Raw genomic sequence first — 27,851 nt, 5'->3', positions numbered from 1 at the left:
CCCTAAGGCAGCTGCATGGCTTCCTCACATAAAGAATTCAACGCTCAGATTGGGGATCTGATGACTATAAATCCTATAATGAAAATAGCACAATTGCTGGTGGAAGAACAACACCATTACCTATAATCTGCCTTAAGGAAAGAAAGTAAAGAGATAAACCATTTTTAATATTGCTAAAAGCGATGCTAATCCTGCATGGAATTTAATTACTGGGACATTATTTAATGTGCATAAAACCAGAGACATGCATCAGTTGTTTGAAAATGGCGTTTTTAAAGGCATTGGGCTGTCTGGAAGTGTGGCCCTTTATGCAGTCATTTGCTTTTAATAAGGCATGTATCAGTAAACTGACAATCATTTTGTATAATATATAATTATGGTTCAAATGCTGTTTCACTTTCATGTAACCAAGTTTTTTTTCAAAGTGTTTGTGTCAGATGTTCACATTTCTTGAAATATAAGATTTCTGAACCTTAAACAAAAAATAAAACAAACAAGATATGTTTTTGTCATATATTTCAATAATGGCAAACATTTTTCTGGAAAAATATATTTGTAATAGTGTTCAATGTGCAAAATACTAATGTATTTAATATTTCTCGTTTAAAATACTAGAAACTGTTTTTAGAAAAAGCATGTGCCTCCCTGTAACGCCCTATTTAAACAGAAAGGTGAATTGATATGCAATATCCAGCAATATCACAAAGACGTTCTGTAATACAAGTTTCGTTCTTTGGCACAAAGTTAAGGAAACTACCAAGTTTGTATCAGACATTGGTTGCAATCATAACTTATCAGCAAAAATTAAACAAAAGCGGTTTTTAAAATACATATACCCCACACGACAGTCCCTCAGAGACTACTGCACTAATGTAGATATTAAGTATGCTGTCAGCTTGACAACTTATCTTTTCATTGATGTTTTTTATTTATGTTTCTACTACTGTAACAACTCTTGATGTGACAGAAAGATCACATCTAAAATAACATTCAATAGCTGAAAACAATTGTTTAAAACTATTTCATCATACTTTCTGCGACTGTCACAATGTTTCGGCCAAGGGCACTTATCAAGGCAAATGCACTATATTTCGATTACATATTTTGCAAATTCTTCTGGCTAACAAAGTTATTTCTTTATATAGAATCACAGAAGTGACATGAATGTAAACAATACCAGCATTGTCCCCATCAAAAAAGGGCTTTACAAATGGAACACATTTTCTTTAAAAAAAATGCATAATAAACAGAAAAAGTTGGTTCCTATAATTAGACCTAAAATTAATAAATGATTTTATTTATTTATTTATTTATTTGGTTTGTTTGTTTGTTTGTGTTTAACGCCGTTTTTCAACAGTAGTTCAGTCATAACGGCGGGAAGTTAACCTAACCAGTATTCCTGGATTCTGTACCAGTACAAGCCTGTTCTCCGCAAGTAACTGCCAGCTACCCAGCATGAATTATCAGAGGTGGAGGACTAATGATTGCAGACATAATGTTGTTTATCAAATAGTCACGGAGAACATACGGCCCGCCCGAGGATCGAACTCTCGACGCCGCGATCCGTAGACCAACGCTCTACCTACTGAGCTAAGCGACGGCTTTATTTATTTGGGTTTAACAGCGCACCAACACAGTATAGGTTATTTGCGCCAAACAGGACTACAAATTTTGGTTCCACATCTCATTTACATCGAAATAAAAACATGAGGTATGGAATCATAATCTGCATACCTGCTGGAATCACAGAGTTACTGCAAAACCAAGTGTTAAGACCTTATTAGACTCCTCTCACGGTCATGCTGGGTATGGCAGTGATTCCAATTCTTTTCATACACAGATCGTCCCAGAACCACATGGGGCAATAAATGATTTGTACTAGTCTAAGATTACTTATACAAAAATATATACTTCCTTCATCTTATAAATTTTCCAAAAGTCTCTTGTATTCTTACTCTTTTAATTTATACCGATTAATTAATCCAAAACTCACTCATTTTAAATACAGTTAACAAATAGTAATTCTAATAGCATTATAAATATAGAACCATCCTTTAATTATTCAAATTCTTAATAATCTAAAGATAGAAATGACTGTTAATGTAACAACTGAATAGCAAAAACTGTACATTTACATTGAAATAACTTCACCAAAATATATTCAACCCTATAACATTGTTAAATGCCAACAGCATGCAAAACTATCTCCTATATTGAGCATCAATCAAAAAAGTTTGCTAAGCGACATTTAAATATCCTCCATAACTTTAAAAGCTTTGCATTCACTGTTCTGTCGTAAGTTTGAATATCTATCTTCATTTACAGAATTTGAAAAAAAAAATAATTCTCTGGAAGAAATACAAACACGATTTAAAACATCGATATGATGCTTAACTTGTATGCTTTTCAAAGTGGTACTTTAAACAACTCATAAGAACACTGCATCAAAGGCTTTATTTCAACAACTTTTGAGTGAGGGAAGAACAGATCAAGCCTCTCTGAATACATGAAATATTTTAATTTTGTGGTCAAGAAATTCTTTTGGCTTTGGACAAATTGACGGATTTCATTTTTTTGACAATTAAATTAATGGAAATTTTGTTTGTTTGTGTGGACTTCGTTTTACGGATTGATGTATAATGTAGCTATGATATCAATGAAAATTAGTCCTCTAAAATATTAATGATTTCACAGTATACATGTATAGGACTTCCATGTGCATTTATGCTATCTCTGTCAATCTTTAGCGCATGTTGCAAATGTGATGACAGTAAAATATCATCTAATATATGAGCCGCACCATGAGAAAATCAACATAGTGGCTTTGCGACCAGCATGGATCCAGACCAGCCTGCGCATCCGCGCAGTCTGGTCAGGATCCATGCTGTTCGCTAACAGTTTCTCTAATAGCAATAGGCTTTGAAAGCGAACAGCATGGATCCTGACCAGACTGCGCGGATGCGCAGGCTGGTCTGGATCCATGCTGGTCGCAAAGCCACTATGTTGGTTTTCTCATGGCACGGCTCATATCTATTTCCTTCAACCAAAACTTGACTTGTAGAAAACAACATAAACATATATATACAGTTTAAAGCAAGTAACAATCTGCACAGCAAAATAAATTCTTTTTGAATGCATATTTATTTTAAACTCACAGTAAATGTACCTTCAACTGAACACATAATAACAATAGCGAAATGCCCACAAACCTTATCATGTTTAATACCCACACACAATAACAAAAAAGTAAAGAATTCCCACCTAGAGTTTAACGGCAATAACATTGGCATAAAAGCAGAGCTGTCCACATCCACAGTGCAAAGGACAATTAAAATCACATGTAACAACACAATTTCCCTGCAGCAATTACCGCCCCTTACTTTCACAAACATTATATGTGATGAAATTTAATTCATTTCATGTTATCCTCTACATTAGACATAGTTCACTGCAAAATATGCTAACAAGTATGATAACAGAAATCTTCAATCAACCAATAAACAAGGAATTGGTAAAACTGAATGATGCTCCCCGATGCAGGTACTTGTCCCAATATACATGTAACATATTAGAAACAAACAAAAAATGGAGATAAAAAAAGAAGAAAATTGAATAAAGGGAGATAATTAAAGCATTAAGTGTAATTTTAGCCTCTATCATTTTGTGAATTTTCAATTAAATGCCATTAATACTTTTCAAGTAATGCTCCGTCAAGCCTTATTTTGTATAATAAAGTGAGATAATTCAACAAGAGCTGTCCATAAGACAGCCAACCTCAACTATTCGAAATATTGTCCCAAAAGCAGGAAAATATTACCCAAAATGTTAAAATATCAAGAGTTTTAAGTTCAAAAGGGGCATAATTTGACCAAAATGCGTATCAGAGTTATGGGACTAGTTTTGTAACTGGAAGGCACATGTAAAGTTTCAATTCAATATCTGCATTAGTTTTGGAGATAGTAACTTGCATGTAAAACTTTAACCAGAATTTTCTAAGTCCAAAAGAGGGCATAATATGCCCAAAATACATGTCAGAGTTATGGGACTTGACCCAGTGAGGTTGGTAATTGATATAGAAAATGAAAAAGTAAGTTTCAAAACTATATGCCTTTAAGTAATAGCTGTATGTACTTGCACGCAAAACTTTAACCAGGATTTTCTAAGTTCAAAAGGGGGCATAATTTTGCTAAAATGCAGGTCAGAGTTATGGGACTTGGTGCTATCAACTAGTTTTATAACCCCGAAGACACATGTGAAGTTTCAATACAATATCTGCATTAGTTTTGGAGATAGTAACTTGCATGTAAAACTTTAACCAGGATTTTCTAAGTCCAAAAGTGGACATAATTTGCCCAAAATACATGTCAGAGTTATGAGACTTGACCCAGTGAGATTGGTAATTGATCCAGAAAAAGAAAAAAGAAGTTTCAAAGCTATATGCCTTTAAATAATAGCTGTATGTACTTGCATGCAAAACTTTAACCAGAATTTTCTAAGTCCAAAAGGGGGCATAATTTGGCCAAAATGAAGGTCCGAGTTATGGGACTTGGTGCTATCAACTAGTTTTATAACCCTGAAGACACGTGAAGTTTCAATTCAATATCTGTATGTAAAACTTTAACCAGAATTTTCCAAGTCCAAAAGGGGGCATAATTTGCTCAAAATACATGTCAGAGTTATGGAACTTGACCCAGTGAGGTTGGTAATTGACCTAGAAAAAGAAAAAATAAGTTTGAAAGCTATATGCCTTTAAATGATAGCTGTATGTACTTGCATGCAAAAACTTAACCAAGGTGTGACGGCGAGGGCGACACCAGGGTGAGTAGAATAGCTAGACTATTCTTCGAATAGTCAAGCTAAAAACAAGGTAAGGTTAAGTTATGGTTCTTTAACACTGCACTTCCCGACAATGGCCTCTATCATTTTGTGAAGTTTCAATGAAATGCCATTAACACTTTTCAAGTATTGCTCTAGACAAGCCTTATTTTGTATAGTAAAGGGAGATAATTCAGAAACTAGGTAAAATAAAGTTAAGGTTCTTTGATATTCACTTTGTCTCAATGGCCTCTATGATTATGTGAAGTTTCAATCAAATGCCATTAACACTGTTCAAGTTATACTCCGGACAAGTGTGACAGACGGACGGAAGGACTGACGAAGCAGCAACTATATGATCCCCCTTCGGGGAGCATAAAAAATGGTCAAATTTTTGACAATGTAAGGAGAGATAAATGCAAAGAAAATTTGTACCAACAGCCTGGAATACAATGATCTTGAATAAAATGGTTGTCTCCTGTAGTAAACGACAAACACAAGATTGTCACTGCCATATCAAACATTGTCAAACAAACTGCATTTTTTTTATAAAACAAAAACTCGTTTTCCCAATGTTCCTTGGTTATTAATAACTTCATCATGAGCAACTGGTGCCTCCTCTAGCTTATATTCCTTACAGATGTGAGGAGCCAGCCATCCTGCCTTCAAACCCTCTGATATTTCAGCATGCATTTCTGCCCATTCTTCCTGAAAACATAATTACATAATGTGATAAACTGGATACTGTGAAATCATTTAAAGGTATGTTAGACCCAAATTTCACATTTGAAATCCTGAACAATTCCTACATACAGTTTATGTAAATATATTAACAAGTTTATGTATATTAACCATAAGGTTTAAAACAGTACACACTGTATACATGTATAGCTAAACAAAGTACAAAATTAGTATGTACAACTGCTACACAACTGGAAGTTTTTTAACCTTTAGCCTGCTGGGCGGCAAGTGATTCTACCTTTGCCACCAGTACGGACTAAGATCAGCATGCACATGGTCTGCACTGTTCATTTTTCAGTCATTAAATTTTTAGTGAACAAATCTTCGAATAATAAATGGTACTGCCTAAACAGAATGCTGGACCATTTTATCTTAGAAATTTAGCAGGTTAGAAGTTAACAATTGGCTGTTACTGCATGATGTTTAATTATGAATGTAGATCTGCATACACAATTAATTTACATGTTTAGTAAAGTTAAAGAAATATTAATGAAGAATTCCTTCATTTGAAGTAAATATCTAAAGATAAAATATTTTAGCGAAAGATGGCCATTGGATATCTTTAATTTTTAATGCAAATTTCCTCTTTTGGGCTAAACAGCTATTATCATGATTATACTGGGATAAAAATTCATGGATTTAAAATGTAGAACATGAATGAGAATTTAATTGTTCAATGGGATTTAATTTTTGTGTATTTACTCCATCACAAAACTTATGAAAACTAATCCCCACAAAAATAACTGATTTCACAGTGTATCAGAACAGGTTCGTAGTACATACTTTCTTTTGTTTTGTTTCATAATCATTTATGTCATTTTCAAGCGGCAGTATTCAGTAATACCCTCCTAATTCAGAAATGTGTCCTTACAAAACACATGACCATGCAATGTAATGTTAAGACACAGAAGTGTGCCCTGTGAGGACAAAGAAGTGAATGTCCTGCCAGTTACACAACTCTGAAAACAGAACACATAGACTTGAGTCACTTGACCCTAGCAGTGATCTTTGAGCTAGGTGTCTATGTCTTACAAGGGACATGCTGTCTTGTTACAGTGAATGTATATTCTGAAGTTACTTAAATATAATGTACAAAAATGTAATAAAATCTTTGATTTCTCTGACCTTGACATTTCATCTAAGGATCAGAATTTTACATGTGGCATATTACTGTTTTTAAATTAGCTTCTTTTTCAGCCATTACGTAGAGTAAAGCAGAACCATTTGAACAAAACTGAGAAAGTCTGTTTTGTTTGTTTTGGTTTAAACGCCATTTTTCAACAGTATTTTAGTCATGTAACGGTGGGCAGTTAACCTAACCAGTGTTCCTGGATTATGTACCAGTACAAACCTGTTCTCCGCAAGTAACTGCCAACTTCCCCACATGAATTATCAGAGGTGGAGGAGGAATGATTTCAGACACAATGTCTTTTATCAAATCATCACGGAGAACATACACCCCGCACGGGGATCGAACTCGCGACCCTGTGATCCATAGATCAATGCTTTCCCTACTGAGCTAAGTGCGCAGCCCAAAACTGAGAAATATCATGCCCTGAATACTACAAACCAACTTTTGTGAAGGTCAGTTACATGATTTCAGAGAAGAAATCAATAATTGAGCCGTGCCATGGGAAAACCAACATAGTGGGTTTGCGACCAGCATGGATCCAGACCAGCCTGCGCATCCGCGCAGTCTGGTCAGGATCCATGCTGTTCGCTAACAGTTTCTCTAATTACAACAGGCTTTGAAAGTGAACAGCATGGATCCTGACCAGACTGCGCGGATGCGCAGGCTGGTCTGGATCCATGCTGGTCGCAAACCCACTATGTTGGTTTTCTCATGGCACGGCTCAATTATTGTTTTCCTATTTTTAGCTCTAATTGCTACAAAGTGCACTCAAGCAGAACATTTTTTTTTTTAAATTGCGAAAGGTCATACAAGGATGCTTCTGACAAAGTTTAGTGATCATTCATCAACAACTCATGAGAAGAAGCCGGTTACAGGTTTTTCTATTTTTAGCCACTGTAGCCAATATCAAAATTTTTGCAGTCAAGCGGAGTCATTTGAAAATATGAGAAAGGTTTACCCTAGGATTTTACAGAATTAATCAATTTTGGAGAAGATCCATCCAAAGTTTCATGAGAAAAAGTCATTTTAAGGTTTTCCTATTTTTAGCTCTTGTGGCACTTAGTGCAGTCAATCAAAACTGTTTAAACATACTTAAGAAAGGTTCACAAAATGACGCCATACAGACCAAGTTTGGTGAAGATCCATTCATTCGGTCATGAGAAGTTTTTCTATTTTAAGTTCTTGAGGCCTTTATGTTTAGTCAAGCATAACCATTTGAACAAATATGAACGATGCCAGAATGCTGCAGACTAAGTTTGCAAACTCTGACCAGTAGATTCAAGTGAGAAGATGTTTAAGTAAAAGTTCTGATGCTGACGGATGGTCGACAGATGTACAATGGACAGCGAGCAATCATAAATACTTACAAGCATTCAAGTGAGCTTACAATTCATATTTGAGCCGCACCAAGAGAAAACCAACATAGTGCGTTTGCAACCAGCATGGATCCAGACCAGCCTGCGCATCCGCGCAGTCTGGTCAGGATCCATGCTGTTCGCTAACGGTTTCTCTAATTGCAATAGGCTTTGAAAGCGAATAGCATGGATCCTGGCCAGACTGCGCGGATGTGCAGCCTGGTCTGGATCCAAGCTGGTCGCAAACGCACTATGTTGGTTCTCTCATGGTGCGGCTCATTTGATTTTAGTAAATCCATATCTGATTTTAGTAAGGAAATGATCAGAGAAATTCTACTATAGAACATCTATCTAGAAAACTGATCCTGGCACTCTGCCATTCAACAGAACTGGCTCTGTACAGAGAACAGCCGTCTAGAGAATCGGTCTTGGTAGTCTAGACATCCAGTCATGTAGGTCAGCTGTCTAGAAAGTCTCACTTTTGTAACCATTGTCTATCAGCAATGAGAAAAGAAGAAATATGAAAAATTTACTACTAAAATGTAATGGTGAGTTAACGAAAACTGACAAAAACCTACCGGTGTTGCATTCATTAGAATCATTCCTGTTACCAGAGATTCTTTCTGCATGGCAAGTCTGGGGTTTATTTCTATTGATCCACGATTACCCACAACCTAGAAAAGTCACCAGATAAATGTCATATTTATTATATATTTCTTTGCAATTTAACCTTTTTAATTTCAGATTTGTTTAAACTTTGCAATCCAGTAATTCTGATATTATACTACAATAAATTTTACATTATACTACTGTAATTTTATGCTGCTTTGCAACAGAGGACGTCAATGGTCAAGTGGTCTGGGTCATCGACTTAAAATCACTTGCCCCTCACCACTGAGGTATTCCAACCTGGTCTGTGAGTGAAAGGAAGTCATCACATTGAATTACAAAAGACAAAGAGCTATAAAAATAAATAGATTGGCAACTTGAAAGGCATATAGAGCAAATCTCGCCAACCTCCCGTGACAAAAAAACGGGATCTCGTTTACCGGAAGTGTCGTTTTCTCCACGCGCCATTTTGTATGCAAAAGCAATTATTCATCGGTAAAATAATTATCACCGTATGACCACGCTTCTTTCGGTGGCAAAAGAAAACGTGTACTTCGTGTCTTAAGACCATTTCAAATTAAACTAATTTTGTTTTAGAAGCTAACATGTATTTTAAATGTAGTTTTAAAGGTACAAATTGTAACTCCATGCTCGCCGATGTTTGTTTTTAGTAAGATAACGCCGAATCACGCTCTGACACGAGCTCACGCGAGATTACAGCCAGTTGCCATTCTGTGTATTTATACTTCTTTGCAAAAGATTAGTGGTTTTACCAAGATGCCCAAGATGCCTTCTGCTATACTCTTTCTCTACCACTAACAGCTGGAAAGTGACTAAATCACATAATATTGTGTTTATGTAACTTAAAAGCCAAGAAAAGAAATTGTTTGCAGACTGATTTCCTATATACAGTAGTAAATTAGTCTGAAGAATCTACAAAATTTATTTAACACAAAGTTTTTTTTAAATCCGTGCTTCACTCTGTTTGTACATATTATTGAAAACAAGAGCTGTCACTATTAGTGACAAATGCCCCCTAAGTGTGCCCAAGAATGCTATAGTTGTCTGCGCAAAATATGCCAGAATAGTTTAGGTATGAATCATTTTGTGACCTTGACCAGAGAGATCAGGGTCATAAGCGCAACAAACCTTCTCAATATGGTTAACATGCCAAGTAATTTTAAAATCACTTGATAAATGGCAGAGTTATGGACCAGACAAGAAACAGACCATGTTAACCTTTGACTTCTAAATGTGACCTTGACCTTGGAGCTATGGATTTGGGTTTTATGCATGACAAATTGTCTCATTATGGTAAACATTTATGCCTAGTTATTTCAAAATCCCTTAATGGGTGGTACAGTTATGGACCAAACACGAAAGAGACCCTGTTAACCTTTGACCTCTTAAGTGTGACCTTGATCTTTGAGATAGTGGGTCTGGGTCATGCACATGACACATTATGGTGAACATTTATTCCAAGTTATTTCAAAATCCATTTATGGATGGCAGAGCTACAGCCTGGACAAGATTTTACACAGATGCACGGACAGTGCTTAATAAAACCAGCGCAATATTACTAATTCAACAGTATATTTTTTCACTAGTGACTACTCACCACTATTAAGCCCCGTCGGTTGATTATTTTCAGGTCAGTCTCCAAGTTAACATTTGCTAACATTTCTACTATAAGGTCAGGTCCTACACCTCCAGTAGCTTCCTGCAAAACAAGATTATAATCTAAACAAGCTTGGCATATTCTGACAACCTGGATAAATATAGTTTTGGCCTGGTCATACACCACTATTTTGTCCAGAATGAAGACAAACTATTCACAGAAAGCTTTTATAAAGTGAACAATTTCCAGCTATACACCAATGCATCTGCAATGATATAAATACTATTGTATAATAAATATGAAGACCAAATAAATTCAGGTAACAAACTCTTTCAAACTTTGCTGAAGGAAAAAAACACTCTATCTAACTTGAAAAAAATATTCTAGGTCATACATCACTATTTTGACAAAGACAAACCAAACATATCTACTATTCATTTAAGAACCAAAAGAGAATTGAAAAACATTTTGATTATAAATGTTTCATTTTCAAAATGGAAAGAAACACAAAAAATATAAAACATAATTCACTATTCTAAATAGCTGGATAAATATTAATTAAGAATATAATTCTGTCCCTATATATAACAGCTAATTTAAATAAGATATATTTCGGGTCACATACCACTATTTTATCTGCATATCCTTCCTCTCTATGATTGAACACAGCAGTGGCCCCTTGTTTGAGCACCAGATCAATACCTTCCTGTGTCCCTGCTGTACCATATACTTTAAGACCCCTGGAAACTGCGATCTGAACACATGCTAGGCCAACCTAAAATAATGATGTCACACAGAGCTATAGATCTTATGCAGTGTTCTCTCAGAGCTGAAAATTATTAAATGTGTTTATTCTGTGTTAAGCACCATTTTTTCATGGTGTTTACTTTATGTAATGGTGGAACATTAATACTAAAAATACATTTTGCATGCCCACGGGCAGAATGTCAAGCCTGCCAGCACCTTTGGCCTCTAAGTGTGACCTTGACCTTAGACCCAGGGACCTGGTTCTTGTGCATGACAAACAGTCTCATAACGGTGAACATTCATGCCAAGTTACATCAAAATTCCACCATGCATGAAGAAGAAATGCTCTGGACAAACTTCAATTTGACCTTTGACCTCCAACTGTAACCTTGACCTTTGAGATTATAAGGAACATGGGGTTTGCACATGACACTCCTCATTGAGGTTAACATTCATACCAAATATAAACAAGATTGGTCCATGCATATCAAAGTAAGGCTCCGGACAAACTTCAATTTGACCTTTGACCTCCAACTGAAGATCATTCCAGAAATGGTAATACAGTTCACGATGTACTAGAGACCACCTCTGAACAGACACCACCTGCCTCTAAATACCATTACTTTCTTTTCTGATCTTAACATTAAAGGACGAGCTGTGGTCTAGTGAGCAAGGTGTCAGCCGCTCAAATCGGAGGCTGTGTGTTCAAACCCTACTGGGGTCATGACCACCCCTTCTCTTATGACATCGGTACTGGTTCTCCCAGGAAGCGGACTTGAGAGTGGTTCAAATAAGCTTGAAGCTTTCATCACAATCGAGTTGAAATAAATAAGTTTAAACTAAATTCCAACATTTTGTACAACAACTTGTGAAACAAATGCGCTCGACTATTCGAAGAATTGAAGGAAGTATGGGGTCAAAATATTACAATAGATTTTCAGAAAAAAGGAAAAAAATAGAAAAGACAAACAAAGTACCTGTATTTGTGGATTTGGATAAGTCTTGCACTATATGGCAATGTGTGACCATGATGGTAAGCAAGTGTTCAAAGTTTCAAAGCCATATATCAAACTGTTTAGACAAAATATGGAATGGTAAAAAAATACATAACTGAGTTAAAGTCCTTGTTCTAGTTATGTAGTCTTGCCTACTTAAGTAGACTATAATGGTAAACAAGTGGTCAAAGTTTCAAAGCTATATGATGAACGGGTTAGGCAAAATATGGACTTTTATGAAAAATTTAACTGATTTCCAAGTCCAACAAGAGTGCCAGAAGTTCACAATATATGCCCGTCATAGCAAATTTTACACTAGCACCTGTATTTGCAAATGGAATTTTAATTCTGTGGTTCTGTAGTAATTGTTTTATTTTTCTAAATCCACAAAAAAAACTCCTTACCAGGTAGATATACCATAAAATACACCTAAAATTTGAAAGATACATCTATGTTGTACCTCAGAAAAGTCTGACCTTTGGACTCTAAGTGTGACCTTTACCTTAGACCTAGGGGCCTGGTTCTTGTGCATGACACATCGTCTCATGGTGGTGAACATTTGTGCCAAGTTATATCAAAATCACTCCATGCAAGACGAAGAAATGCTCCGGACAAAGTTCTCATTCTTGTATCCTTTGACCTCTAAGTGTGACCTTGCCCTTAGACCTAGGGACCTGTTTCTTGCGCAAAACACTCCGTCTCATGATGGTGAACAACTGTGTCAAGTTTCATCAAAATCCCTCCATGCATGAAGAAGATATGCTCCGGACAAAGTCTGTGGACGCTGCCTGCCCGCCCATCCGCCCTCCAGGGGCGGAACGTTCCTATAATACGTCCCGTTTTTCAAATGGGCGTACAAAAAGGGCCATAATTCAGCCAAAATAGTTGACAGTGTTATGTTTTCTTGCCTACAGATAGAAATCATGATGATAAACAAGTCTTCAAAGTTACAAAGCCATATGTCAAGTAGTTTTGACAAAACGCTGACTTGTACGAAAACTGAACCAATTTCCAAGTACAAAAAGGGCCATAATTCAGCCAAAATAACTGACAGAGTTATGTACTCTTGCCTACAGATAGAAATCATGATGATAAGCAAGTGTTCAAAGTTTCAAAGCCATATGTCAAGTAGTTTTGACAAAACGCTGACTTGTACGAAAACTGAACCAATTTCCAAGTACAAAAAGGGCCATAATTCAGCCAAAATAGTTGACAGAGTTATGTACTCTTGCCTACAGATGGAAATCATGATGATAAGCAAGTGTTCAAAGTTTAAAAGCCATACGTCAAATAGTTTTGACAAACATGGACTTGTACGAAAACTGAACCAATTTCCAAGTCCAAAAAGGACCATAATTCAGCCAAAATAGTTGACAGAGTTATGCACTCTTGCCTACTGATAGAGACTGTTATAATAAACAAGTGATTAAAGTTTCAAAGCCATATGTCAAACACTTTACACAAAATACAAGATTTCTAAGTTAAAAGGGGCCATAATTCAGCCAAAATCCTTGATGGAGTTATATACTCTTGCCTATAACTGGACATGGTGATGGTAAACAAGTGTTGAAAGTTTCAACGCTTTATCACAAAAGACTTTGTCAAAATGTGGACTGGTACGAAAAACTTAACCAAGGTGTGACGCCGACACCGACGCCAACGCCAATGTAGTATAGTAGGATAGCTCTACTTATTCTTCAAATAGTCAAGCTAAACAAGAGGGTCATGATGACCCTGGATCGCTCACCAGAGTAATATGAGCTACATGTTTCAAATGTCAAACTGATGATTTTTAGAATTTTTTTGGAAGATTTTCCGATGTACAAACAAGTAATCCCTGGGGCGGGGTCAATTTGACCCCGGGGTTCATGATTTGAACAAATTTTGTAGAAGTCTACTAGGCAATGCTACATGTCAAATATCTAAGATCTAGGCCTTCTGGTTTATTTTAAGAAAATTTTTGAAGATTTTCCTATGTAAAATCAAGTGACCCCTGGGGCGGGGGTCAATTTTGACCCTGGGGTTCATGATTTGAACAAATTTTGTAGAAGTCTACTAGGCAATGCTACATGTCAAATATCTAAGATCTAGGCCTTCTGGTTTATTTTTAGAAAATGTTTGAAGATTTTCCTATGTAAAATCAAGTGACCCCTGGGGCGGGGTAAATTTTGACCCCGGGGGCCATGATTTCAACAAATTTTGTAGAGGTCCACTAGGCAATGCTACTTGTGAAATATCTAAGCTCTAGGCTTTCTGGTTCATTTTTAGAAAATTTTTGAAGATTTTCCTATGTAAAATCAAGCGACCCCGGGGTCATGATTTGAAAAACTTTAGTAGAGGGCCACTAGGCAATGCTACATGTCAAATATCTAAGCTCTAGGGCTTCTGGTTTTTGAGAAGAAGATTTTTTAAGATTTTCCAATGTAAAATCAAGTGACCCCTGGGGCGGGGTCAATTTTCACCCCGGGGTCATGATTTGAACAAATTTGGTAGAGGTCCACTAGGCAATGCTTCACACCAAATATCTAAGCTCTAGGGCTTCTGGTTTTTGAGAAGAAGATTTTTAAAGTTTTTCCTTTCTGTTGCCATGGCAACCAGAGTTCTGCATGGAATTCAATTCTTTGAACAATTTTTGTAGAGCTTCACCCACGGAACATTCCTGTGAAGTTTGGATGAAATTGGCCTAGCGGTTTATGAGGAGATGTCGTTTAAAGTAAAAGTTTACGGACGACGGACAACGGACGACGGACGCCGGACGGTGACTGATCAGAATAGCTCACCCTGAACCTTGGCTCTGGTGAGCTAAAAAGGCTATCTGCCTATAAAGATAACCTGCATACAAAAATTACCTGCATAAAAAAATCACTACATTTAAAGATCATCTGCATATAAAGACCACTGTTTTTCACTCCCAACAGTGGCCTTTACAGACAGGTATCACTATACAGATTAAAGTAAAGACTTAGTTTAGACTTACAGCTCCACTAGCACCATGAATGAGTACACTGTTTCCTGGCTTAACTTTCTCCCTTCCTCTGAAACAACAGATACAGTACGAAATTACTTAAAACATCTATATTACTCTCCTTACCTTTATCTAAAGATGTAAGTATACTAGGTTTATAATTATATGGTTTTACTCTTTTTCTTCTTCGATCTGATTAATTTTATGTTTCAGCTATGCTGATTCTGTAAGAATATACTACGGTACCAGACTAACTTCTGAAGTTTATCAGGTTTTTGGTAACTTAAGTGCTTTAATAATAGTGCTTTTGCCTTTAAATATTTTATACTGTCTTGATAAATTACTTTAAATTAGTAATTAACCTTAAAATGAATTTATGATCGTGCCATGAAAAGATGCATTTTTTATTACACTGAATTATTGAAACAAAAGAGTGAAATACTTGATCATCACATTGTGATAATTTCACAGTAAAAAATATCAAAATGATTTCCAGTGAAAAAAATATCTAATACAATGTATACAAAATTTGGTTCAACCCATAAAAACATGAAAATCAAAGAAAAAGAAATTTGTTTTACATTTAATAGCAAATACATTTCACTTGCGAACACCAGATCTTACATTTTTATGAAAATAAGGCATCTGATGTTCACTCGGTGAAAGCTATTTTAACCTTACACTATAACAAACAAATATCCCATCTATATATAGTATAGTCTTTTCCAACATTTTGAAACCTGCACGCTGTTAAATCTTAAATGACATATCACATGAGGATCCTGATTTTACTGATTTGTGAGCGCAAAAAATGCATATCATCCAAGACATCTCATGGGCTGAGCGCGAAACTATTGTAACTGTATATAAATAAAGAACAAGATACAATAGTTTCGCTCTCAGCCCTCGATCTGTTATATGGTTAATACAGTAGATTTAATTGTGTTCAGCTGACCACTAGAGAAGTGTCAAGTGTCACCCCAACTGCTTTTGCCCTGAGCACTCTACATGACCATTACAAGCCAGGAACTAGTCAACTCTTCCTCAGAGAGGGGTATTAGAATTAAACTCTTCTGTCAGGAAGGTACGAATAGTATCAGCAGTTCCTAGAGTCTGTGAGATAAACTTGCTCTGAGTAAATAGTGAATACAGTTAAAAGAGTATGGAGAAGAGTTAATAGATTAGATTTAATAGAGTATAGAGTTAGAAGAACAGACTTCAGTAAACAGAAGTTTTGCTTTGTACAATACATGAATTGACAGAAGTAATATCTAGTTTGTAGACTTTCTGCATGACATATTAAATAGAATAATTTTGTTTACATAACTGGGAAACATTATTTTTTTTCTATCAAATGTTACATATTTTATACCATTTCATCAAACATTCTTTTAAATAACAACAAATTAAACACAAGTGCCTTACCTGACGTCAGAAATAATCTTTTATAGTTTTTTTTCTTCAAGTTTTAACATTTGCACAGCAAATTTAAATGTTGAATCACAGATTAGTCAATAACACAAACTACAGAGAGGCATTTCATATATGAAGCAATGAAAAAACAAGAGCTGTCTGTCAGGCACATACGCAATTGACGGCCTCTTGGAGGCAAGTGGGAATGTAATTTTTGTATGCTGTGATATTTGACCAAATACTTAATACATGTAACCTCAAAAACTTCGGGGTTACCTATTTACAACAGGTAACCATCCTAAGAAGGTTGACAGTGGACGTGTTCTATAATTACAGAGCTTAAACATTTTCAGTCTCAATGTCACTTAACCTTGAATTTTGACCTACTGACTCTAAAAACTTTAGGGGTCATCTTATGACTGCAGACAATCACCTTATCAAGTTTGAAAGTCTTCTTTAGTTACTGAGAGGAAACTGTGACCTTGACCTTTGACCTACTGACATCCAAAAATACTAAGGGTGATCTACTAGCCATAGGAAATCACTTTACAAAGTGTGACCATGTAAGACTAAGCAATCTGCAGTTATTAACTGGAAACGAGAAAGCAAAATGTTCTACCAACAGACTGATATGATTTGGAAGTTAATACTGTATTCTCTAACATCTATTAACCCACAATAAATGTGTGATTAATTTAAGCAGGCTATAAAACAGACTTTTATTAATAACATGTATTAAACAAAGAACAGAGTCTTCTCTAACAATCAAGCCAGCATGTAGACACCCAACAGACATACACAAGTCAAATGTTCTAAATACATACCTTAAAACTTGCAGTTAAAAACAATTTCTAATCTGGACTTGGGCTTGGTCTAATAAACGAAATAGGAATGTCCAGTAGAGTTTACCCATTCATCACAATAAAACGTTTAAATAGTAAAATGGTCATAAACAATTGTCAGAAACTTACTACTGTTACAGCTTAATGCTTAATCTAAGAAACAGAGATGTCTGAGGTTTAAAATGTAATAATGGCATTACGTATTCCCTTCCTAAATTCCATGCATTTTTAACAATTTCTGTTTCATGCTTTGTATCCAACAAGTGGGTCACAATGACCTTATATCGCTCACCTGTTAAACTTGGCCTTTGAATCCCCAATATAAACATTCTGACCAAGTTTCATGATGATAGGGTCATGTTTTAAACTTGGCATAGGAATCATCAAGATAAACATTCTGACCAAGTTTCATAAAGACAGTAGGCATAGGAAATAGAGATCAATATAATTGCACCTTTACTAATCCTACCAGGTGTTCTGTATTACAAAAGTGGATCTATTGTGACATTTTGATACAAGCAAAACTGTATTATCTGCACTATTATTTACCTACTGGTACTTCGTTTTATTATTGGCTTGTTAAAAGTTAATTTTTTACCATATGTAAGTTGACAGAATCATAGGAACCATGTCTTGAGGGGTAAATCAAACACAAATGAATAAATCTTTAATGATTTTGTTGTGCAAAAAAGTATGATATTGTGTCTTTCATTTTCCACTCAATTGTGTAATTGCAAGGGAAGTAAACTAATAGATCTCTACTTATAAGTACTAGCCCAAGGCAAGAGTTGTCATTCTTTGTGGATCACAACTTTAAATTAAAGAATAAAACTTCTGTTATTGATATTAACAAAACTATCATAAACTTCACATTTGTGAAATCATTTTTGGTTATTTCAAGGACTTGGAAATTAATTTCTAGACTTTATTTAATGTAATTCTATCACTGAAAATTTTAAGGCCTATCTCTAAAGACAGGTTCATAAATGTGGTCTCTAGGTTGTTAACAAGCTTTTCCTTTGATTTGACCAGGTAACTTCTTATTAAAGTTGTTTTGAACTCTAGTTCCGCAGTATATATGAACTAGCAATTATAGAATAAATACATGTCTGAACTTGGATTATTACTTCCTCTATTATTTATGGTCTAAAAACTTTGTATTTAGAACATCTGACAAGTGTTAACAGGCTGAGGAGAAAAACTGAAATTCTCTTACTTTATACACACAGCTCTAAAAGCTGTGTAGCAAGCTATCCCTATTCCAGCCCCTTGTTGAAAAGAGAGAGAAGTTGTTAAATGTCCCATCATGTTTTCCTCGACAGTTGTGTATTCTGCATAACCTCCGGACACATTCTTAATCACAAACACACGGTCTCCTGGCTTATATCAAACACAGTGGTATCAGATGCCTTATGGGTTCAAGCAGTAATGAGAACACAAGACTGGAAATCTACATGCATAGGTCCTAGGTTTGATCACAAGGAAAGGCAAATGTACACCAAGTGAGGAAAATGTTATTGTGATTATCTTGCAAATTACAGAATACTTGAAGTGACTGACCCTGTACATCTGATTAATATTCCTAGTCCCAGCCCATCATACCAACAACTTTTCCACATGACTCAGAGCTAAAGGAGAACTGACTTCAGACACACTATCTTCTGTCAATTTATCTTTATGGAGAACAAATACTACACCTGGGATAGAATTCATAACCTGTGACGTCACAGTCTTGTGCTCTACCTTTACTAAGCTAACTGGGCAGGCCGTCTTAAGTGTTAGTACTTATATTGCATGCTAACAAAGTTGCTTACAAGAAGCAGAGGGCTTTGAAGGCTGTGAAGCAGGGAATGCCTATGCCAGCCCCTTGTTGGAAAGTGGCATTCTCGGCCAAATGACCAATGTCTGTTTCATCTGCGGTACTGAATTCAGCGTACCCTCCACTTACATAAACCTTCCGGGATACGTACACGCGCTCTCCGGGCTGCCAGAGTAAGATACATTCTGTGTTAGCTCGAAATTCCTTAACTTACTAGCAGTTATAGATTAAATCACAAGCAGAGGTCAACTTTTTTCATACACCAAGTAAATTTAAATATGTTTTAGTGAGATTTTGAGAAAGAGAACACCATGGTAGTTGTAAGACTATTATTCAAATGTTAAATGGTTTAGTTTTAAGAAACGTAACTTTAATACATGTATCCTTCAACACAAATTCTTATCTACTGGACTGAAGAAAATATATGTTAATACAAAATTGAATGTGCTAAATTGTAAGGGGCACCATTTTACTATTTAATTCTTTTTAGTGATGCATACTATTGAGATATCACCAATATCTTCGACAAATACTTTATATGACCTATAGATTCAAATAAGAGATATCACCTGAATTTAATGTTTAATGGATGTTATCACTTTTAAGTTAGTGATACCAACTATTCAACAGAAACAGGAGATATCAACTACTCATCACTAACGGATGATATCACCAATCAGAATAGGTGATATCAGAAAAGGGAACTCAATAGTAAAACAGTGCCCAGTAGTATTTTTACGTCAATACTGAAATATCCTACTTGAAGTTCTTTGAATTACAGTAACAGATATTTACTAACACAACAAATGTAGAAACTTGACTGAAGATGTTTTCATATGTTGAGGTGGATAACCTAAGAATATATAGAACATATATTAGTAAATGGACAAGGCAGTCTGAAAGACAGCTAAATCCCCCGCCACTGCTATGGATAGTGAAAGGGTAAACCTTTGATTTTAGCTGTGACCTTGACCTTGAACTGACATGGCTGACTCATGAATTCTGCACAACGTCTTGATGAGGTGATCATTTGACCCAAGTTTCATGAAAATCCTTCAAGGGGTTTAGGAGATACAGAGCTGAAACCTTTGACCTTGAGTTGCGACCTTGACCTTGAGTTGACATGGCTGACTCATGAGTTCTTGATGAGGTGATCATTTGACCCAAGTTTGATGAAAATCCTTCAAGGGGTTTAGGAGATACAGAGTGGACACAAAATGGAAGGCTCAAACCTTCGACCCTTAGTTGTGACCTTGACCTTGAGTTGACATGGCTGACTCATGAGTTCTTGATGAGGTGATCATTTGACCCAAGTTTTATAAAATTCCTTCAAGGGGTTTAGGAGATATAGAGCGGACACGAAATGGAAGGCTCAAACCTTTGACCCTAAGTTGTGACCTTGACCTTGAGCCGGCATGACTGACTCATGGGTTCTGCACATCGTCTAGATGAGGTGATCATTTGACCCAAGTTTGATAAAATTCCTTCAAGGGGTTTAGGAGATATAGAGCAGACACAAAATGGAAGGCTCAAACCTTTGACCTTGAGTTGTGACCTTGACCTTGATCTGACAAGGCTGACCCATGGGTTCTGCACATCGTCTTGATGAGGTGATCATTTGACCCAAGTTTCATGAAAATCCTTCAAGGAGTTTAGAAGATATAGAGCGGACACAAAATGGAAGGCTCAAAACCTTTGACCCTAAGTTGTGACCTTGACCTTGAGCCGACAAGGCTGACTCATGGGTTCTGCACATCGTCTTGATGAGGTGATCATTTGACCCAAGTTTTATAAAATTCCTTCAAGGGGTTTATGAGATATAGAGCGGACACAAAATGGCAGGCTCAAACCTTTGACCTTGAGTTGTGACCTTGACCTTGAACCGACAAGGCTGACTCATGGGTTCTGCACATCGTCTTGATGAGGTGATCATTTGACCCAAGTTTCATGAAAATCCTTCAAGGGGTTTAGGAGATATGGACCGGACACGATTTTGTTACGGACGGAAGGACGGACAGACGGAAGGACGGAAAGACGGAAGGACGGAAAGACGGACGGACGAGGACCATTCCTATAATCCCTCCGCCACGGCGGGGGATTAAAAAACAGCTGTAACAATTTGGTTATAGATGTCAGTCTCAAGTGCTTTAAATACCTTAAACTTTGTAACATTTGCTCCTACGTCTTTCACGATACCAGCCACATCCGAACCTGGTGTAAAAGGCAGCGGCGGTTTAATAGCATAGGTGCCAGACCTTATGTATGTGTCCACAGGATTTATTCCAGCAGCCTTCACTTCCACAAGCACCTGAAAATGTTCTAGATCTTCCATATATGGTCAAACTTCATTCACTCTAACTTGGATTATTCAAAACTATCCATGGCTCAAACTCATCACCTGGTGACTTGATTTACAGATAGCTCGAACAAAATTCCGCAGTCCTGTCCAGTTCGAGTGAATGAAGTTTGACTATATGTGTATGTGTGGGTGTGAGTTAGAGTTTTGCAGTGTTTTCAACCAAGTATAGTTAAAACTGGTACTGGTTACTCCTATAGCAAACACTAGCAGAATATTTTAGTAACTGTTGTCTTTTTCTCAGACTTTAAAAGGTAATACAAGATAAAAACATGAGCTGTCATAGGACAGCAATGCTTGACTATTCAACAGCCTTGTCAAATAAATGAATGTAAGTCAAAAAGGGGTATAATTTTGTATAAAAAGCAGAACAGAGTTATTGGACCTGTGCAATGTAAGTCAGTTTATCACAGTAAATAAGTGTGTGAAGTTTCAATCCATTCCCACAAGTGGTTACTGAGATACCAGCTTACATACAAAAGCTTAACACAATCGGGATGCTGACACGGACGCAGACACTGACGCACAGGTGAGTCCAGTCTACCTATTCTTTGAATAGTTGAGCTAAATATGATCCAATTCCAGATTTTGAGGCATTCATTGAAATTTTAGAATGCAAAGCGTAAGGTACCCACTCAAAACCCTGGTCTGCAGTTATAATTCCTTTTCATATGATAAATTGGGCTATTCCATTAGTAAAAGTCAAAATTGAAATAATAAAATATTCGTGAAGAACATTCTTTTACCTTTAAAATCTGAAAACTCAGAGATATAATTTTCATTATTTCAAGACTTACAATGGTGTTAAGTAAGTCACTGAATGTATTCAGGGGCGCAATGGTAAGAATGCCGTGAAAGTAGAATGACGTCGTCGTGCACATTGTATATTTTATGTTACACAATAAATTATAATGTTAACCTGTGACTGTGTAGGTACAGGAACTGGTACATTTGTTTCCACTTTCAAGACTTCTGGACCTCCGAACTGAGCCACTCTTACTGCCCTCATAAGTTGTTTTCCAGCCATCCTATACAAAGATCACCATCAAAACGATTTGAAGTTTAAATGACAAATTAACAGTTTATTATTGTTCAAATATTTAGCATCTCGGTCTTTCTCAAGATATAAAAGTAAAAAATAAGTCATGCATTACAGTAAATAATGGAGTTACACCTGTACAATACACATATATTTCATAGTCAACATAGTATTATAGAATCAAATCTAATATTAAAAGTATTGCATATATTATATTTTTTTTTTCCTGATCCTAAGGTGAGTGTGCTAATGAATTAGTGAGTTAATGTCAATACCATATATACATTTTCAGTTCAAGTTGATTAAATGAATCAAGATTTAAATATTAAGAATTGCAGTCATTTATAATACCTTTGGTTTTTCTCAAGAACACATCCACTGAGAAAGATCAGAACTTGAAGTGCCAAATATCTTTAAAATAAAACAAATCTGAAAATAGAATGTAGGACAGAATTCCAAACAGATAAAATCCCAACACCCCTCCCCCTTTCTCCCCCACCAATCTGATTTTGTTAAATACTAGAATTGTGTCCATAGGACAGGGATGCCCCCACATACTGCACCATCCTCTAAATAGCAAGAAACAGCCATCATTCTAGATCAAGAGCTGTCACAGGAGCCAGTGCACTATACTATTTCGATGCTGGATAGTGAAACTGGGCACATCTGAGGAAACTGGAGCTGTCAATGGAGTGTTTAATGACTCCAATGGTGGATGAAGATACTGCACAATAGCTTGAGTCTGTGTCAAAAATACATGTATCAAGTAATAAGAGAGGTAAAGATGAAGTGTATCAAAAACGCTATATAAGTATAATTCTAAGCAAAAAGGGGGCATAATTCATAAAATATTGGTGCAAGAGTTACGCACCTTGTGTCATATGAGGGTGATGCTGTGTCAAGAAGACTTTTTAAGCTTTTTCCTATATAAGTTTATGTAAAACTTGTGACCTCCAGGGCGGGGTCTCTTTTTTCACCCCTGGGACACAATTTGAACAATCTTAATAGATGACTATAAGATGATGTCACATGCTAAACTTATATCAAGCCTCTACGCCTTGCAGTTTTGGGCAAGAAGATTTTTAAAGTTTTTCCTTTCAGTTGCCATTGCAACCAGAGTTCTGCATGGAATTAAATTCTTTGAACAATTTTGAAAGGGGACCACCCAAGGATCATTCCTTTTGGTGTAATTCTGCCCAGTGGTTTTCAAGAAGATCTATTCCTTTTAGAAAATGTTGACAGACAGACGATACAAAGCACATGACTCAGACTCACAACGGATGACGGACATTGAGCAGTAACAAAAGCTCACCATAAGCCTTTGGCTCAGGTGAGCTAATAAATCTGAAAACTATAATTATCTATAAAGTGGTGTAAAGTGGTACTTTAATTAGGCCAAATATCCAAACACTTTAGAAATATATTTTCTCAATTATATATAAAACAACAGTAAAATGACAAGTTAAGATTTAATTCACATTGTTTAAGAATGGTAAGAGTCCACTAAACTAGAGTTATAAAGCTTTTTTCAGTGTTAGCATTTTTCAGGGTTGGCATTAAAGCGGGAAATACTCATATTTCCAGGACGGCGGGAAATACAGGGAATTCCCGGGAAATACTGGGAATTTCTGGGCAATACTGGGAAATATGATTCAGGCCAATATATTTTATTCTTTAGATAAGCTATACCCCTAAAATATTTTCAAAATAGCTTCATACCAATCCATTTGTGTTAACATAATCATTAAGGTGAGAAGTCAGTAACAATACACTCATTAGTTGGACACTCATTAGTTGGTAGGGATCAGTAACAATAATATACTATGCCTCAGGCACTGATGCTGACCAAATCACATGCTACAAACAACTTAATAGCGTAGTCTTGCTGACTCAAAGTAAATATTTTAGTCTTATGGTCATTTTAACTGAAAGAAGAAATCCAAGAAAACATGATATTCATCCCTTCAAATACATTTTTGTTCCGACATAATTTTATCATTATAGTGAAAATGCAGCCTATAGGTTCTGCATGAATGTTTTTAGATATCATTGAGTCTTATGATGGTTGAACTATGTAAAATTGAAAGTACATTTCTCAACAGTGAGCTATGTTATATGTATAAATGTGTATACATGTGCTTAGTACTTTTATGTATTTTTCTCATGCAAGTGTTCATTTAAATATTAATTATCACTTAGATATTAATTTTGATGTTTTTGTCACAAAAAAGCAGAATTTTCTTTGAATTTGGAGTCATTTTTGCAGTATTTCCCACTTTTTCCCAGTATTTCCCACTTTTTACAATTTTTGGAGTATTTTCCAGTACGGGAATTCCCGGTAAATACTGCTGGGAATTCCCGCCCCCGGGAAATTCCAGCCAAGCCTGGCATTTTTTGTCATTTATTTCTGAATACATATAAGCCGAATAACACATTAAAATGAAATTGTACAAATCTACTTTTGATAGTGTCACATAACTAATATGGTTCATGTGGTGCAGGATCATGTGTTCTTTTACCAAGTGTAGAACAGATGGAATTAAAGCAGCCAGTTTCTAAATTGGCTTCAACACTAGAATTCCTCTTAAAGGAGCAAGCAAAATACAAAATACCTCTTCTACAAATATTTTCTGACAGCCACTCAGTATTTGGGATGTATACTGGTTTCCCAGTAGTTTCCGGACCGAAATCGCTATTTTTTGCCAGCAACTTTCAAACAAAACATAGTAGAAACATAAAATTTTCACAGAAAATAGCTAGGTTCTTCGTTAACACCATGCAGAATTCGTATTACACTTGCGTTAATAACACAAATGTAGATGAGGCCTCAAACGGGGCAATTAATTCCATAAATATTTCAGTTAGTCCGAGTAGTTTTCCGGACCTTTCATTGTAACAGTTTTAACTTTTCTGTAAAAGCAAACATTTCCGATTTCGTTATATATATTCAAAATTAAAACATAATTCTAAGGCGTGATGATGATTTGAAAAGTTTATTTCAAGAATTTAACAAATACTAGATTTATAATACGCTCATTACAGTTACGTCTAATTCATTTGAATGACTTTTGCAACGTCACGCTAAAATGACGGGACGTATTTAGCGGACTGGTAATATTACAAAAAAGAAATTCTGAACTTTTAATATAATTAACAACTTTTTTAAAAAAAAAAAAGACCTAGACCGGTCTCAAAATTGGTAGTCTAACACCCTGACCACTTGGGCATGGACACTGCTGCTGAACATTTGACTGATAGACGGTATCGTAGGTAAATCACTGTCTATTTTGGTTCCTATTTTTTATCGATAATTTAATGCCGTAGTATAGTGAGTAGGTCGATTTTTTCTGACTTTCATTGTTTTATTTTATTGCTATCGGAATGTATTTACTGTATCGTCTGTAAATGGGAGCATCAATTGAATGAAGTTTACCTTGAAGGGGCATCAATTTCTGCGCATGCGCACTGTAACTGGAATTCCCCTGCAGTTGACAATCTCTTGTGTAAACATTACATCGAAGTAAGTTAAAACAACCGGGATGTTCAAATAATAAATAAGTTCGGTAATGCTAGATTTTCGCTGCTATGTAAAGGCAACAAAAGTCTAGATGATATGATATTGTTACCCAGATGCTTTACGACGGCGTAAAGTCTATACAGCACGAAATGTAAAAGGTCCGGAAAACTACTTGGGTCCGGAAACTACTAGGAAACCAGTATAACTTTAGGATGGGAAAACAAATTACATATTAGGGCTGTTCAAGAAGTTAAAAGCATCTGGAAAGCTGTTGAGCAGGGTGGAACCACTATAAAACTTGACTGATCACCATGTTGTACTGAAACTGCTGGGAATGAAAGTGCACATAGATCAGCGAAGGAAGCTGCACTACAGGCTGAAAATATGAAAGGGGAGACACAAGAGCCCATCACACAAGGGTATATAGAGAATGCAGCAAAAGAAACAGTAATAATGCTGCACATGGCAAAGAAGATGATTGGGCCCAGTAAGTCTAATAGACATCGGACAGACCTGCAATCCGTCCAAAAAATACAGTATTTTCTTTAAAAAATTATGATATCCAAACTGACAGTTCCTGATTAACGAAGCGTGGATCTCTGTTTTCTATTCTAAGTTATTTCTACATGGAAATATCATCTGTACCTGATGTTTAAAAGCGTTATCATTAATTTTCTGTTCCAAATCTTGCCCGTTCCAATTTTTGTATCTCGGACAGTCAGAGAATATCCGAATGTTATACGGTCAATTCTGGGATGAACGCACTAAAAGCTGGTCTTCTTTGTTCCATATAAAATTGACAAATTTCCACTGACTGCAGCACACATCAGGAATCGTTTTAAATGTCTGTTACTTACATTTCTTGAAGAATATTGTCAGTGCTGAATAAACATCAAAAGAAACGTGGGGTCATGTTTGATCCAAGAAAAATATTGTCAGTCACATACACAAGGGACGTATGTATTCCCTGGAAAACCCGGAAATATATACGGCTAATTCCCGGAAATCACGTACATGGCCATAAGTTGATTGTTGTTTAAATTTAAATGTAAATGTCAGAAATAATGCGCTAAACGTTAAGTATAACTGACTGTCAAAATCAACATTTGCCGTAAAATTGCCATATTTGGGAAACCAGGAATTAGCTTACATGACCATAGGTTTCTTATTCATTGTTTAAACTAAATGTTGTTATATGATATCTTCTCTGAACATCTACTCATGGGTGTAGCGTAGCCGCTCCTTAAGTCCTCTGGATTAATAACTCAATACACTGTTTTTTTTGTTTCTATCTAGTTTATTTTCCATCACTAATAGTATAACTTGCATGAGACTAACTGACAGAGCTAACAAAATTCCATCTAGCACAAATAAGCCTTTAAGCATTTCATAACTCTCTGTCTCCGTCTTCATTCGTTCTCAGGCTGTGCACAGCGCAAGGCTTTAGCCCTGGCCTGCTTCCGAGCCACCACGTGATTGCTGTGTGAGCGGGCGTCCCCTTTCAGCTTAGTCTAACAATACACATTTTGTCTCCATATTTATACAGATTGGTCAAATACATAATTTACATAAGCAAAATTAATGAATTCTGGTATAAACCGAAAGTAATGAACAATAAAAATATTTCTCATAAAATATAGATAAATTGTCACTAAAGTTACACCCAATGTCCATCATTTTACTGCAATATAACACTTATATGACCTGACTAATAACTTTAGATGCATTTTATGTGCACTTCGTGAGAAAAACAACATGTTTTTCTATAGTGACGCACTTGTTAATTAACCTAGATCTTAACCTGTTTAGTCTCGTCTTTTTGTAAGAAAAGTGTTTCTTAACTTATGAAAAGATATAAGGAGAGTGTGCTTTCTTTCAACAAAAAGAA

At 36.0% G+C, this 27,851-nt stretch overlaps 1 protein-coding gene across 3 annotated transcripts; it reads right to left on the bottom strand.

Annotated features, from left to right (window-relative positions):
• Positions 1-499: 499 nt before the first annotated feature.
• On the bottom strand, positions 500-26,691 carry LOC123557084 (zeta-crystallin-like). Of its 3 annotated transcripts, none has more exons than XM_045348322.2 (10): positions 26,609-26,691; positions 22,798-22,857; positions 22,327-22,435; positions 21,207-21,359; positions 19,047-19,216; positions 14,990-15,047; positions 10,896-11,045; positions 10,271-10,372; positions 8,622-8,717; positions 500-5,523 (listed from the first exon to the last, which is right to left on the bottom strand). In XM_045348322.2, the coding sequence occupies exons 1-10, from the start codon at positions 26,629-26,631 to the stop codon at positions 5,362-5,364; spliced, it is 1,083 nt and encodes a 360-aa protein (XP_045204257.2). In that variant the 5' UTR covers positions 26,632-26,691; the 3' UTR covers positions 500-5,361. The 3 variants fall into 3 exon arrangements, with proteins under 3 accessions (XP_045204257.2, XP_053381481.1, XP_053381482.1); XM_053525506.1 differs by lacking the exon at positions 19,047-19,216 and adding an exon at positions 18,449-18,612; XM_053525507.1 differs by having other exon boundaries at positions 22,798-22,875; positions 26,609-26,687.
• Positions 26,692-27,851: the final 1,160 nt, after the last annotated feature.

The sequence above is a fragment of the Mercenaria mercenaria genome, chromosome 15, assembly GCF_021730395.1.
Source record: "Mercenaria mercenaria strain notata chromosome 15, MADL_Memer_1, whole genome shotgun sequence".
Lineage (NCBI taxonomy): Eukaryota > Metazoa > Mollusca > Bivalvia > Venerida > Veneridae > Mercenaria > Mercenaria mercenaria.
This window is presented reverse-complemented; position numbering and strand designations above follow the sequence as displayed.

What these genes read in the sequence shown, in the direction of transcription:
- LOC123557084 (XM_045348322.2), bottom strand. Translation starts at nt 26,631, where the DNA reads ATGATAACGCTTTTAAACATCAG. An exon ending in TTCATGGTGCTAGTGGAGCT is followed by an intron (nt 11,046 to 14,989) that starts GTAAGTCTAAAC and finishes TCATTATTTTAG; the next exon opens with GTTGGCCTAGCATGTGTTCA. An exon ending in GATATGCAGATAAAATAGTG is followed by an intron (nt 10,373 to 10,895) that starts GTATGTGACCCG and finishes CTTGTTTTGCAG; the next exon opens with GAAGCTACTGGAGGTGTAGG.